Source organism: Stenella coeruleoalba (genome assembly GCF_951394435.1).
Source record: "Stenella coeruleoalba genome assembly, chromosome: 6".
Lineage (NCBI taxonomy): Eukaryota > Metazoa > Chordata > Mammalia > Artiodactyla > Delphinidae > Stenella > Stenella coeruleoalba.
In genome coordinates this window covers 74,245,018-74,261,765 of record NC_137151.1, presented here as the reverse complement: position 1 = coordinate 74,261,765, position 16,748 = coordinate 74,245,018, and the positions used below count along the sequence as shown (strand labels likewise).

General features: G+C 37.2%; 1 protein-coding gene across 3 annotated transcripts in view; it reads left to right on the top strand.

Annotated features, from left to right (window-relative positions):
- The first annotated feature begins 12,336 nt into the window (after positions 1–12,336).
- Positions 12,337–16,748, top strand: part of CCDC141 (coiled-coil domain containing 141) — a 204,310-nt gene continuing 199,898 nt past the window's right edge. For all 3 annotated transcript variants that reach the window (XM_079923846.1, XM_079923844.1, XM_079923845.1), the window contains exons 1-2: positions 12,337–12,475; positions 14,988–15,110. In XM_079923846.1, the coding sequence (XP_079779972.1) occupies positions 12,374–12,475; positions 14,988–15,110 (225 nt within the window). In that variant the 5' untranslated portion in view covers positions 12,337–12,373. The remainder of the gene's footprint in view (positions 12,476–14,987; positions 15,111–16,748) is intronic.

Genomic DNA, 16,748 nt, shown 5'->3' with positions numbered 1-16,748 from the left:
AATAAATAAAATAAAATAAAATGGCTATTATCAAAAAGACAAGAAATAACAGATGTTGGAGAGGATGTGAGGAAAAGGGAACCCTCATACACTGTTTTCTACTATGGAGGATGGTATGGAGAGCCCTCAAAAACTAAGAATAGAACTACCATATAGTCCAACTATTCCACTGCTGGGTATTTATCTGAGGAACATGAGAACACTAATTTGAAAAGATACATGCACCCCTATGTTCATTGCAGTATTATTTATAATAGCCAAGATATAGAAACAACCTAAGTGTTCATCAATGGATAAATGAATAAAGAAGATGTGTGTATATATACATACATACACACAATGGAATACTACTTAGCCATAAAAAAATAATGAAATCCTGCCATTTGTGACAACATTTGAAGGTATTATGCTATGTGAAATAAGTCAGATGGAGAAACACAAATACTGTATCATTTCACTAATATGTGGGATCTATAAAAAAACAAAGCAAATGAACAAACAAAATAAAACAAACTCACAGATACAGAGATCAGATTAGTAGTTATCAGAGGAGAAGGGGGTTGGGGAGTGGGCAAAGTAGGGGTAGGGGATCACACTTGTATGGTGAAGGATGGTAACTAGACTTGTGGTCATGATCACTTTGCAGTGTATACAGATGCTGGATTATAATACTGTACACCTGAAATTTATATAATAATAAAAATATGCATTTAAATGCAAAAATTCTAAATAAAATATTAGCAAACTGAATTCAAGAGCACATTAAAAGGATCATACATAATGATCAAGCAGGATTTATCTCTGGAATGCAAGAAATTTCAACCTATACAAATCAATAAATGTGATACACCACATTAATAGAATGAAAGATAAAAATCAAATGATTATCTCAATAGATGCAGAAAAAGCATTTGACAAAATGCAACATCCTTTCATGATAAAACCTGTCAACAAATTGAATATAGAAGGACTATACCTCAACATAATAAAGGCCACATACAACAGGCCCACAGCTAACATAATAGTGGTGAAATGTTGAAATCTTTTCCTTTAAGTTCAGGAACAAGGCAAGGGTGCCCACTCTCACCAGTTTTATTCAACATAGTACTGGAAGTCTAACCAGAGCAATCAGGCAAGAAAATGAAAGAAAAAATATTTAAATTGGAAAGGAAGAAGTAAAATTGCCTTTGTTGCAGATGATATTATCTTATATACAGAAAGCCCTAATGACTCCACCAGAAAAACTATGAGAACTAATCAACAAATTTAGTAAATTTGCATGATATTAAATCAACATACAGAAATCAGTTGCATTTCTATACATGAACAACAACTTTGTTGTTCTGAAAAAAAAATTCCATTTACACTAGCATCAAAAATAATAAAACAGGGCTTCCCTGGTGGGGCAGTGGTTGAGAGTCTGCCTGCCGATGCAGGGGACGTGGGTTCGTGCCCCGGTCCGGGAGGATCCCACATGCCGTGGAGCGGCTGGGCCCGTGGGCCATGGCCGCTGGGCCTGCACGTCCGGAGCCTGTGCTCCACAACGGGAGAGGCCACAACAGTGAGAGGCCCGCGTACCGCAAAAAAAAAATAAATAAAAAAAAAATAAAACACTTAGGAGTAAACTTAACCAAGGAGATGAAATATTTGTACACTGAAAACTACAAGATTTGATGAAAGAAATTGAAGGAGACACAAGAAAATGGAAAGATATGTGTTCATGGATCGGAAAAATTAATATTGTTAAAATGTCCACACTGCCCAAAGCCATCTGTAGATTCAATGCAATCCCTGTCAAAATTTTAATGGCATATTTCACAGAACTAGAATAAACAACCCTAAAATTTGTATAACTCCAAAGTCCCTGAATAGCTAAAGCAATCCTGAGAAAGAAGAACAAAGCCAGAGGCATCACATTTCCTGATTTCAAACTATACTACAAAGCTATAGTTATGGACCAATGGCACAGAATTGAGAGCCCAGAAATAAACTGCCCCATATTTGACAAGGAATCTAAGAAGATTCAATGGGAAAATGATAGTCTCTTTAATAGTTGATGTTGGGATAACTACATGCATAAAAATGAAATTGTACGCCTATCTTACACCTTTCACAAAAAGTGGCTCATAATGGACTAAAGACTTAAACATAAGATCTGAAACCATAAAAATCCTAAGAAAGCATAGGGAAAAAGCTCCTTGACATTGGTATTGGCAACAAATTTTAGGTATGGCACCAAAAAGCAATAATTTATAAGTGGGGTGACATCAAACTGAAAAGCTTCTGCACAGTGAAAGAAACAATAAACAAAATGAAAAGGCAACCTATGGAATGGGAGAAGTTATTTGCAAAGCATATGTCTGTTAAGTGGTTAATATACAAAATATATAAAGAACTTATACAACTCAATAGCAAAAAAAACCCCAAAAACCCCAAAAAACTGATCCCATTAAAAAATAGAGGAACTGAATAAACATTTTTCCAAAGATGACATACAGATGGCCAACAGATACATGAAAGGATGTTCAACATCTCTAATCATTAGAGAAATGCAAATCAAAACTACAACGAGATATCACCTCACACCTGTTAGAATGGCCATCATCAAAAAGACGAGATGACAAATGTTGGCATGGATCTGGAGAAGAGGGAACCCTTGTGCACTGTTGGTAGAAGTGGAAGTAATGCGGCCAATGGAAAACAGTATGGAGGGTCCTCAAAAAATTAAAAATAGAACTACCATATGATTCAGCAATCCCACTTCTGGGTGTATACATAAAGGAAATGAAACCAGGATATCAAAGATATCTTCACTCACATGTTTACTAAAGTATTATGCACAATAGCCAATATCAGGAAGAACCTAAGTGTCTGTCAATGGATGAATGGATAAAGGAGATGTGATATATATGGAATATTATTCTGCCATGAGAAAGAAGGAAATCCTGTCATTTACAACAACCTGGTCGGACCTCAAGGGTGTTATGTTAAGTGAAATAAGTGAGACAGAGTAAGACAAATACTGTATGATATCACTTATATGTGGAATCTAAAAAAACAGCCAAACTCACAGAAACAGAGAATAGAATGGTAGTTACCAGGGGCTCAGAGATTGGGACAATGGATAGATGTTGGTTAAATTGTACAAACTTCCAGTTAGAAGATGAATTCTGGGGGTCTAATAATATATATATGTATATATATTAAATCAACACATTGTATACCTTAAACTTACACAATGGTGTATGTCAAGTGTATCTCAATAAGCCTGGAAAAAATAAATAGTTGGAATACTAATATTTCTAAGCCTAAAATTTGTGATACCTCAAAGTATCTTTAAACATCTCCACAGGAATATAAATATTTTCCCCAAACATCTTTTAAAACCTAATTAATATTACAACACAATTTTCTCCATGATATGCCATTGGCAAGAAGAAGGAAGTGATGGGTTAGTAATTTCACAGATTAGACCAGAGTGTGGTAGTTTAAAAGTTGGAAATCATTACATCAAAATATGTTCTGAAAAACTAGTGGAAAGGCCAAAGTTAGTGGATTCAGGTATTCAGGGAGTCAGCCCATGTTTAAACATGGTCATATATGCCTCTACTTTTTATCTGTATTAAATTTATCTATATGACATAATCCAATGAAATGGCAAGTAAAGACAGACTGAATATTCAACATACTGGTAAATTTCAAAATGAATGCTCAAAACAGCTATTTCCCCTCCCCATGAATTTTTTTTCTTAAATATCAGTGAGGTACATGGGAAAAAGAAAATCCAAGGAAACCACGTCTTATTTTAATTATTTATATTTACACTTAGCTGTTTAAAGTATGGAGAAATTAATAAGATAGAATTAGGAACCTGAGAAGTTGAAAGTACATAAGATAGATTTTAAACAGACATTTGAAAAGCAGATACTTTCATGTTTTAAGTCCAAGAAAGATGAATATCAATGCATAATTCATACAAATGGCTAAACAAATCACTAAACAATCCTATAGTGTATGTTACTAAAGAATTGATTTCCATTCGTCTATGTGATAAATCCTTGATGTGATTTCATTTTAACAAGAGCAGAAAAAGAACTATGACACAAACCCAAATCAGTTTTATTATAATGTTAATTTACATCCATGCATAAAGCTGTTCTGTCTAATGATTGTTCACGTTGATTTGGAAAATTCTTTAAAAGGGTTCTTGTCATTTACAGGACATTTTAGTTTTGTGTATTTCCTATGTTATAAAGCTTTTCTGGCCAAATTGCTTCATATGTGTATTTTATCTTTAGTTTTCAAATAGGGAAAGCTGAGAATAGATATGTGGCTTTGTACTTCTGTTGTTGCCTTTTAAGGGTGGTTGGTGTAGTGTTCTGACTCAGAGGGCTCTGTCAGAGAATGCTCAACTTTTGCGGACTAGCTGGTTTGTATGGACATCTGTATAATTTTTCATCCAACATTAGGATAGAACTTACTCCCTGTGGCATTGGAGCAAGGGAGTAAGAGGGAAGTGGCTGGGTTCTAGACTCACTCACTTCATGAACTTGAATAAGCCATTTTAACTTCTCTAGCCTCAATTCTCCAACTCATACGGCAGAATTAACAGTCCTGCCTTGACTATAGTACAGTCATCCTTTGATATCCACAGGGGATTGCTTCCAGGACCTTCTGTGGGTACCAAAATCCACGGATGCTTAAGTCCCTTACATAAAAATCTTCAGATACAGAGGGCCAACTGTACAAGGTTGTTGAGAGGTCCAGCCAGATTAATTGGTTATAAATTTTACAAACCTAAAGGGATTTAATGAGGATGGGGCTGATGAAGGAAATCAGGGCCCGTGTACAGCAGGTGCTCAAGAGACATTAGTGGTGAGGCCTTCAACTCACCCTGATAGCAGGAGCTTAAGGCAGGGACATGCCAGAGCAGAATCTAAACTCTGCATAAAGTAAATTGACTTTGCTTTTGAAGTCCTTCCTTTGTGAGAGTGGAATTTGTGATAGGAAACCGGTTTGCTCAGAGTGGTGTGAGTTGTATGGGGTGGGGCACAAACGACCTGCTACTTTTGTTTCCATTTTTGATTTCCAGATTTCTCTGAGTTTCTCTCATCTTGTTTCCTGCTTTTCCTAAAAGCCTGAGTATATGAATATCCTTTTTCCTGCAGGTGTTAGTAACTTCTTTATCCTTCCGGACATTCTCAACAATCATTGCCTTTCAGGTGGGTTCCACAACTAGGGTGAGTGATGTATTAACAAAAATGAAGATAACGATAGCAAGGGACTTCTTCTGAATGCTGGTGTGAGGCATTCTTACTTGGACTGAGGATGCAGATCTCAAAAACCATACAGTAAATTTTTAGAAACTCAGTTAAGTTTTTAAAAACATAATCTACAGGGGAATTCTATTAAAAAGGGCTTTGTCATTAAACTGTTGCCAATAAACTGTCAGTAAATGATGAAATATCACCTCATACAACTGAGAAAGCCCATTATAACACTATTATCAGAGTCTTATTACGTATAATCATCTGCACACATATGTATATTGTATACAAAATATATGCACATATACATTAAGTTCTTTAGGTCTTAGTATTTCTTAATAAAACGTCATTAAAAAAAAAGAAACTTTCTCTTTTTAATTCTTTGCATACTTCCTGCTTAGAATCCATGGATAACACCATCTTGTTGAGGTTATGTGATCTTTGTGTTCTTGAGTTTTATATTATTTTTCCTTCCTTGGCAAAAATTATAGCTGCATGGAGAAGTGGCAGCTCACCCTTAGTGTCACTGCTGGGTTCCCAAGCAGCTGGAAGGACTGCTGCTCTTTAGGCCTCCCTGGGAGTTACTCTGGGATGGAAATTCTCAGCCTCAACTGGAGTTTAGCAACAGTATGGAAAAACAAAAGAAGTGTAATTTTCCAAAATCAAGTTGACGAAGACTCTTGTCTTCTCATTTACTCACCCTCCCTTCTAAAGGGTAACTCTCAGGACACTTCATTATGTTAACTGGAATTATATCAGAGAAAGAACCCTGCTACACTGAAGCCTGGGTGCACAGCCCAATGCAGGTAGAAAGCCTTGTGAGTTTAAATTTTAAAAATAAACTTTCTACATGAAAGCTTTTCAGTGATTTTTTTAAAAAAATCTTTTCTGGCTTGAAGTATCATATACATCTCTCCCACTCAGAAAAGAAAGTTTTGCCAAATCAATCATAGCCACATTTGCTGATTATTTTAACTAAACTCTACACAAGTATTTGACAGTTTTCCAGATCATACATTGGTCTAAATAGAGAATTTTAGGAAAATATGTACATGATAGTTGAACAGATACTGCTGTCATTTCACACATCATTTTGGTAAACTATGGCTTAAAATTATAGTAAGTACAGCCGTCTTTGATCTTTGACCACGCTAGGTATTCTTTGAACTTTCCCAAGTTTTGTTTTGCTTTGTTTTCCTTACTACTTATAGAAGGGAAATTTGCTGGATATTGAAGTTGCTTATTTATAATTATTCTCCTAGGTCTTATGGAGGAGCTAGGGATTTATGTCATTACATACATTTAATCGTAAGGAATTCTATGGCAGTCAATGTACACAGAATGTAAAACTGTTAAAAAAGAGTCATGATGTTTCTTAAGTAAAACTTAAGTGTCTGTAAAGAAACATCCCAAAGGAGAATTGTACTGGCATTTGTGTTTTGGGTGCTACGGAATTCATCCTACCTCTGCTTTCACTCTTGACTCCTACAGTCTTCACCATGAAGAGCTTCTTTAACAATGTTAAGTCAAATGATGTCATTCCTTGGATGAAAACCTCACATTAATGTCCCATCTCTCTCAGAATGAAATCCAAAGTCCTTACCTTGGCATAATAGCAGGGTTACCACATAATTTATCATCCAAACAGGACTCTTTAAAGAGTGGAAGGTGCCTTAAGAGTAATTTTGCCAGGGAAACAGATGTAAACCATGATTGTCCAGGCAAACCGGACCCCTACCTGGTAGATATAATGTTCTATCAGTGTCCTCTTCTTTCAATCCTCACTTAGCTCCAGCCACATTGACCTACTGGATGTTTTTCAGATATAGCAAGTGTGCCCAGCTACCTGGAATGTTCTTCCCTAAGATATCTGCATATCTTGCTCTTTTCAACTTAATCCTCGTCTCTACTCAAATCTCATCTCTTCAGGAGAACTTTCCTGACTCCTTCCTAAAGTAGTATCCCTCTTCCCCTGTTCACTCTCACCTTCTTACTCTGCCTTATTTTTCTTCATAACACTGATTACATCTTTACATCATTATATATGTATTCTTGTTTGTTTGTTTTCTAGTTGGTTGTGCCTCCCCCACCAGAAGGCAAGCTCCGTCAGTGGATGCACTTTGTTTTGCTTATTGCTTTGTGCCTGGCATCTAGAACAGTGCCTTACACCTACTAGATATTTAATCATATTCAGTGAATGAACAAATGAATACCTACATAGAAGAATAAGTTGATGGCCAGAATGGAGGCTGTTTTAAAAGGAAAGAGCAGCTTCACTTTACTTATGGATGTTAAGTGACAGTGCTTGTAAACCAAGAAATAAATGAGAGGTGCCAGGAAGAGTATTACATAATACAAAGGATGAGTTAGGGAAAATTTTGTCTCAAGTGAATGGTTAAAGACGGTATTCTAGAGAAATGCTGACTCGTTGAGATTTTTTACCGTTTGATTATACTGAAATATTTCCTCCCTGGTAATGCATATTTTATGTCTCTCTAATATATTTCATCCATTTGGGTTGCCTACCAAGTGTTGTAATTCAACTTAATTTTAAAAAGTTATTTCAAATTTTGTGACAGTTACTAGATTTAGGAAATCCCTTAACAGATGTTGTCTTAGAAATGATCATGTATAACTATCCGAACACCACCTATGTGCCAGGCATTAAAGTGTTTTACAAATGTTATTTTATTTAATCCTCTCAACAAACCTATATGACATAGAGATTCCCATTATCTCCAATTTGCATTGAGGAAACTGAGGCACAGAGAGGTAAAGGCAGTCTGACTTCAGAGCCCTTAACCCATTGCCTTTGCCATTTTGTATGGTTTACTTTTTCTTGTTGTTTTGGAATCACTATCAGTTTATTATTCCTGTTAATCTCTGTATTCCAATAGAAATACCCTGAAAGTATCCCCTGATTTCTCTGTCAAATTCTAAATGTAACCTTTTGTGATTCAGCCTACTTAACCACTACCAGTTGTTTTCCCTTAGCTTTTATCACTGTGGATTTCTGTCTTGGTTATGTTTTTCATTGTTTATGGTCTTTTTTCACAGGAATGTCACCCTTTCGAGAGTAGAGACCTGTTTCGCTTACTGCTATATTCCTAATGTGTAAGTGCCTGGTATGTAGCAAATGCTCATAACTATTGGTTGCATGAGTAAACACTGAATGAGTGAATTGTATCAAAACTTTTTTCTATATGACTAATGTGATTCAATCAGTCAGCCAGTATTTATAAGCACTAATTCTGTGCCTAGTACTGTGCTCCATATATATACTAATACACACACACATATTTATATATGTGTGTGTGTGTATATAGTATTTGCTAAATGTCAGGTCCTCTTCTAAGTGCTTTACGTAAAGCAACTCTTTTATTCTCTACGATAACTCCTTGAGGTGGTCTGCAAAGATTTAAAAAAAAAAGACATTAAGACATAACTCCTTTATATAAGGAGCCTTAAATCTAGTTAAGAAGTAATACCAATGGAAGTGAAATAAATAGAAAACAATACAAGTTTATAATTCAAGGCAATTATTAAATTGTGAATTACAATTAAATTTTGAGGAAAGGGGAATATAAGTAGGTATTTCAGCTTTTAAAAGGAGTTGATTCTTTATCTTGGTCTTAAACAATGGGAGGAATTGGATAGATGAAAGGAAGAAGACAATGATATTTCTGGATAGAATAACTGAATTAAGGTAGAGAGCAAAGGTTAGCTATTATTCACAATAGCTAACACATGGAAGCCACTCAAGTGTCCATCAGTGGCTGAAAGTATGAGCAAAATGTGGAATATATACACAAGGGAATATTATTCAGCCCTAAAAAGAAAGGAAATTCTGACATACACTACCACATGGATGAACCTTGAGGACATTATGCTAAATAAGATTAGTCAGTCACAAAAGGACAAATACTATATGATTCCACTTATGTGAGATACTTAGAGTAGTCAAAATCATAGAGACAAAAGTAGAATGGTGGTTGCCAGAGGTTTGGGGGAGTAGGGAATGGAATTATTGTCTAGTGCGTGTAGAGTTTCAGTTTTATAAGATTAAAAGAGTTATGGAGATAGATGGTGGTGATGGTCGTACAACATTATGAATATATTTAATATCACTGAAACTGTACACTTAAAAATAGTTAAGATGGTAAATTTTGTTATGTGTATTTTCCCACAATAAAGAAAAATTGGGGGAAAGAAGTGCTATTTGCAATTCTACAGAATCCAATTATAGCTTTTTGATTCCCCACAGAGGATTTTTCACTAAAATTCAGCTGGTATAAAAACAGACATTTCCCAGAGGGATAAACAGAGAAGACATAATAACCTCTGCAAGATCCTCTATAAACTGCAAAGAATATGAGAATGCCTGTAAGGGTTTTTGTTTTGTTTTGTCTTTTTTTTTTTTTTTTTTTTTGGTGATGATAGGGGAGATGGAGTATAAACAAGCTCAAAAAGCTTTAAAAAGTATAATTATAGTGTAGCAATTTCTTTAGTACAATATATTTACTATTCTCCAAACTATTTCTCCAAATAATGCAACTTACAATTAAATATTATGCTAGATAAAGGGACATATAGACCAAGGTTCTAAATGAGCTAGATGTGGATGGAGAGGTCTGAAAAACAGAGCTTCTGAAGGGAGAAGGACTAAAGAGTTGAAGAGGAAAGAAATAGAAAGCAAGGGAAGGGGAGAGAAAAGTGATTCAAGTCTTTTCAAGATTTTAAAGCCAAGAATTTGAATTAAAAGAAAATTAGTTAGAAACCACTTAAATTCGTATATGCAGTTTACATTATTGCTCATGTCCACCAATGCAGAAAACATTTTCTGTGCAACACTCTGGGACTGCTTGGAAAGAAAGGTCATCTATACACAGATAGATACTACCTTTGCTGCTGAATTGTTGGATTAATCTTTTAACAAAGTCTTAAATATTTCTAATTCCCTTTGCCCTTAAGCCTTGGAATTAATCAGACTTTCAGTGGTGTTCTCTCTCCTCCCCACCTCTCTCCTTCCTTTCCCTTCCTGTGGGCCTGTGATTCCACACAGTCCACACGGCCCTCCACACCCTTTACATAATCATCCACCTGAAGTGGGGCTCTGTGGACATAACCACTCATTTCTAGCCGTGGTCTGTGCAGCCTGCTGCCAAAAGTTCCCTTCGCCTCCTGAGGGCCTTTAGGCAACTTTTGACACACACTGAGTTTCTAACAGTAGGGTTAACTTTGGGCGAAAGTGCACTGTGTATTTTGGGTGTGGGTCACTGTTTGCAGTTCTGGTTTGCCGTGTACACAAAGGCTTAAGCAAGGCTCCTCTGGGCATTTTAGTTTAGGGTGTAGAGATTATGTGACACAGTTGTCAACTCTTGGTTTTCCTTCAGGCCAATTAGCTGAAAACTGGTTTCACTCAATTTGTTTTGGTTTGTTTGGACCAACTATTTGCTAAAGCGGAAGGAGCCCGCCTTCAACACTGAGGCAGCCCCTACAGAGAGTCTGGGTTGGTTCTCTGCAAGCTCTCCATCCCTGCCATAAAATGAAACCATTTACAATATTTCCTACATCATGGTGTCTCTTGTCATCTGCTCTCCCGAGCTTGTTCCAAATGCTCCCTTTCTGGCCTCAAGTAAAGTTCCCAGAGCCCAGGAACTGGGATCCAGGGTGGTTTCCTTTCACTGGAACAGCAAGCAACTAGGTCATGGCTGCATAACTGCAGAGCAGCCAGGATATGCTCTGGGAAAAAAAATAGTTGCTGAAACCAAAGTATATGTAAAAGCACTATTTCCCCTTTGATTCAAGAATATTATCATGAACCTTAGCAGAACAAAACAGTGGTGCTGACTCAGCCTTCTGAATATTGGCCCTGAATCTGATCGTGCTTTTAAATTGAGCTAAGGGTTTAAACAGCGAGTGGACTCATTTAACTCTGTTTATTGCTATATCCTCTGTTCTGGCTTTGTTCCAGAGATTTCCGATGGCTCCAGCAGCTCTGGAGTCAGTATCTCTGATGTGTTTGCATCTGACCTCTGACCTAAGCTTCAGGGTTATTTTCAGCTGTTTCTTGACAGGGAATCCAACAGCTGCTGTTTAATACCACCGACAACTTGTAACACACACTGAGTTTCTAGCAATAGGATTAATCTGCCGATCCTGGGCTCTGATTTAAGCTGTCTATAATTTTCCTGCACAAGGCATGGGGGAAAAGTAAAAACCGAATCTGAAGTACAATGTTATCCTTTTTTTAAAAAGTGTAGCGAAATATACATAGTCTTAACCTTTAATCCAAAAAACCCAAAACATTTTCCTGCTGCAATTAAAAGTAACAGCAAAGTATATTACTTCCTAGTAGTTGTGGCAACTGGACTTGAAAATACTGTTCAGTGGAGTAGATGGTCTTAAAGAAATCCTGACTTGGTAGATATCTATTGATAACTGCTCATTGAAATATTTTTTAAAATGTCCCTAAGAAATCTGAGACTGAGAAAATGTGACCATTTCATATAAATTTCATTTGACAAAAGGCAGTAAGTTTTAGGAAAACAGATTAATCCAAAAAGATATTTCAAACAATTTTGTGGCTTAATCCCAAAACAAATACCAGAACTTATTTGTAAAGTACATTTTTGGGAGTTTTCTTTGCATGGAGGAGACTTCAAAAATTTTGAAAAGATTGATACCCAGGTTAATGACTGGCTGGTTTCAAAGCCCACCAAAACTGTATAGATTCAGTGGCTAAAGTAATTTGGGTTGTGAGGATGTAATTCTTTTTCCATTTGCTATCAAACATCAGCTGATAGTCAGAGAGCTAGAAGCTGCCCTCTGCATTTAAGATAATGGCCAAAATAACAGGCGTTCAGTGTTACCATACTAGGGGTGTGGCTATTCTCTCCCGTTCTTTCCTCTGTCTCTCATGATAAACTCAATGGGGTTGTCTATTTTTAACCTCCTGTTCTTTCCTTTTGGCAGAGTAATCAGTGCGAGGGGAGCTCTTGCCCTGAATGAATCCAAGTAACCCCGGTGGTTGCCTTCTGAAATGACCAGCAGACACACAACTGTACGGAGGCTACCCAAAGCGTAAACTCTGGTTCTAATGTACCATGTCCAGCCAAGGAAGCCCTGGTGAGGAGTTTTCTACGACGACAGTCAGTTCAGTAGCTGTGCAGGCTGGGGACTCCAAAATCGTTATAGCCATCATAAAGGTAAGCTGACAACTTCCTTTTTTCTGTGTAGCTGTGGGCTTCTTGCTGTGTGCTGATAATCCTAAAGAACATTCCACACAATCGGCAGTACACGGCATTTAGAAAATAACCCAGCAGCTACATCTTATTGCTTTCTTAAATTGCAACTAAGAGAAAAACCTCGAAGTTTCAGCCAGTTGCTAGTTTCTCTTTCGGTTAGCCAGAAAACATCTATAAGCAGCTTGATTTTTCTAAAAAGCAACAACAAACTTTACCATATACTTTCAGTTTGGTTTTTAAAGACAAAGCATTTGTGATTAAAGTTCGTGATTGCCAGGCTGGAGTCCAGTGGACCTGGGAAATGTCTGTGATTTTTGAGAGTGGATGTGATGAAGGAGGGAAGAGGAGGGTCCCAGCAGATAAGGGGTGGCATTGTTTTGGCATGATGAGTGCAGGGAACACCTAATAAGAGACTGTGACACGTGCCCTCTGCAACTTTGGTTCTGACATGGTAAAGACACTAGTAAATCCTTGTCACATGTTTGGGGGAATAAAGACCCTACCGGGGAAAGTGCTGAGGACATGTGTCAAATTTGCCCTTAACAGCAGGAAGTTGAAGCCACTTGGGGCTTAAAGGTTTTTTTTTTTTTTTCCATTTTATTTTATTTTATTTTGTCATGTGCTCACAGCATCTCTCTCTCCTCTCCCTGGCAGGTCACAGAGATAAATTAAAAATAAAATCTACAAGGAAAATAATTTATAAAAGCAATTCCCTTCAAGGTTTTTGCATGTTTTATGTCAAACAGTTTGCAAAGGTGACCACACATCTTTAGGTTGAAGAAGGCATCCATGATTTTATTTCCTATGAATATGTCCTGTAAAAATCCCTGAAGCCTTATGCTTGGATTTAGACAACTCACCACCTCAGGAATTCAGTGTTTAATGAAGGGAATTTAGCAAACAAGCTGGTGCTCACCACAGCCTGTTACTTTCAGAGCCCCCCCAAGCTTAATTGAATGACTTTTCTGGCCTTTTGTAAGAAGCATAGACGACAGGCCTGTTTACTTTCACTTAATTGCTGCGAACTTTATGTTAATGTGAAAATTATTAACAGGAAAGCAGCACTTGACATTGAGCAAAATGATTCACTCTAGAAGCACTGAATGCAAAGTGTGCCTACCCAGGCCGATTCCCCAGGGCTCTTAAGACTTGGTCTACATAAACAGAACCTCTGCTGTGTCCCTTGACCTCTATTCTTTTCAAGGGCAATGAGTGGACATGGAAAGAAGCCTGAAGCAAAAGTAGCAAAATTGATAATTCGTGTTTGATTCTATGATGCTTTGAGTAACTGCAAATTTCAGCAGAGAGGGAAAAGAGGAAAAATTACTGTTTTTAAAAAAAGTTAAATTTTCTTTCCCTTAAATATGAAACATTTCTTAGAGTAGGATGAGGAAGAATGCATACAGAGTAAATGATGAATCAGAGGTAAATTGACAGTAAGAAAATAAAACCTCTAAAATTGTACTGGAAACTCTTATTTTAACTGAACTGTGTTTCTAAGAATGTTCCCTCCGTCCTCCCTCCCCAGCTCCCTTAGTTCACTGCCATCCCATATGGAATAAACCCCAAGCTTTTCAAAGTGGGAAGTCCATCTGAAGGGAGTAGAAGTGCCTGTGTCTGCTCTATATGGACTTCTCATTTCTAAACAGTCTCAGGGCACTAATGATCTAGAATAGACATGTGGTTTCTCATTTCTCTTCAGCAATTCACTTAGCCACGTGCACATGCCTCATAGCAGTTCCTCTTGCTTCATCGGTTGTTTCTTCTTAGAAAAGCAATTCCTTAGGAAATGCAATGATGAGTTATATCTTGGAGCAATGAAAGGGTCCTAAGTGTGGAAAACAAGCTGGCTGCATTCAAATAGCAGTTGTCACACATCTAATTTCACTGACACTTTTATACATACTTTATTGAATATTCAACAACAAAATTTGGAAAATATTGTTTTAACTTTGGAATAAGGGAAAAATCAGTTGCTTCATCTGCTGTTTATTCTTTCTGGTTGGATCAGCAAGGTCAGTGTAAAGACACTAATCAGCCTACATTACATTTATGAAACCTTTTCCCTTTGGTGAAGTTTGCACCCTACTTGCTCAGATCACTATTTTTATAGAGTTCAGTTTTGTGAGTGAGAGAATGTAAAAGTGTGTGAATTATTCTATAATTTTGTACTCTTCAGTAATACATAATCTACTGTATATATTCCTCATTTGGGAATTTTGAATTTATATCCAGTATGCTAAGAGAAAGGAATTTATCCTAAGCATAAAAAAAAAGAAGGAAAGACAGGGCATGGATTTATGTTAGACCTGTTCTATTTCAATTTATGTAAGGCCTATCTATCTCTGTGGAAAGAATAAAGTATTCACAGTGTAACTGGAAACTTAAAAAAAGAAAAGAAAAAAAAGGAGAAGGGTGAAAGGAAAGGAACAAGAGGAACTAAAAGTACATTTTATTTCATTTTTATTTTTAGTGTGGCAAGTGGGTACAACTTCAATTGGCTGAATCACAGCCCAATCTTCTGGAAATTGGAAGCAATCAAGACGAAACCAAAAAACTTCTTCATGATCATGAACTTCTTTTGGCCAAGCTTAAGGTAAGATATTAAGATATGAAGCAGATACAAAATTAAAAAGAAATAAAAAGCTGTTTCTTACACTTCCTCTTGATTCCCCTGATGCCACTGGCCTATGTCCAGGTTAACATAGTGCCAGATAGGTAATGGAAAAACACTATAGTTATTTATGAGCAAACACCAACATTGGAGAGAATTAACAAGATTGTTTTCAACTTTCCCTAATGTGATAGAAAATATGGAGTGATAATATTTTCACTGTGGAGAAATAAGTACCTTCTTTTTCCTGGCTGCCTCAGTGGAAAAAAAAAAATTCCTTCATTTTTCCATTTCATGCAACATACTGTCAAGCCACAACAACAGATCCAAACTTCCTATTGTTAATGAGACCTGCTGGCAAAAATAATATAGAGGCTTTTTCCCTCTCGAACTATTGAAAATATCTGATTTTATATTTAATATTAAGAGTTCTTGAAACCAAAGAATGGTTTTAATAAATAGAGTTATTATTACCTATATGTTGTGATTATTTAGTTAAGAATCTAGAAACAGTGTTGGTTTGAGATCGCCAGATAAGGTATCTAATCAGAGACAAGAATGTCGTTTGTGGGGCCCTGTGCAAAGTGAGAATGTGGGACTCCCTGTTCAAAAAGCAGGAAAAAGCTTTTTCTTGGCCTGTCATGGTGTTTTTTTAATCTGCTATGTAATGTCTGGCTCCTTCAGCCATGGGGATATATGTGGGGTGAGCGCACCCCTCACAGGCACTGGGCCTCAGTCCCAGCTCAGTGCAGAGGGTGTGGGCCTAACCCCAACCCTTCCTGAGCTGTGCCCTGACCCCTGCCAGGGCAGATGACAGAGATCACTGAGCAGGGGCGGGAAAGCAGACAGGATAGCAAAGAGATTCTCCCCCCGGAGGGCAGGACCACACGCGAGATGAAGCTCCCATCCCCCAGCACTTCCTCTGTTGTCCCATTGGACTTCACTTATAAAACACACAGTCAAAGATAAAATTGTTAAGAATTTCAAGACAGTGACAGGTAAGACGTTAAACTACAAGTGGTTTCTCCGTCTAAGAACGGAGCCCTGTGCAGCAGCCAGCTCTGTGAGTAATAACCCTCTTAAGCAAATGAATGTCATCACTAAGATCAAAGAGGTTTGATTCAGAAGGCTGCAATGACTAGATGTTCTGTGTCTTCAGTACTTTAATATTACTGGCTTCTTTGAACATCTAGGCTGGAATTTCCACTTGCTTCCTAGATTTAGAGGCAGATCTGTTCTGCTTCTGACATATACCAACAGCAGTAGTAAAAGTAAAAGGGTAAATCAGACTGAGAAGTTGAAGAAAGAATTAGTACTGAAGCAGGGGGCTATTAGAATCCAGAATTTATTCTCCTGTGTAGACAGCTCCTTGCGCTGGGCTCTGGGCTGTCTTTCAAGGAAGAAATCCCTGGCGACCAGGAAGTCCTTGGTATATCTTAAAAAACACACGATGATGTGAACAGTCATTGAACCAGGAATCAAAAGACCTATGTTATAGCACTAATTGTGCTGCTAACTAGTGTCGTTTGGCCAACAATTCAAGGTTTTGCTGCTACACAAAAAGCTTAATATTATGAATTGTGGAAACCCAACACTTCCTTGCAATTCTTGCCCATCCAC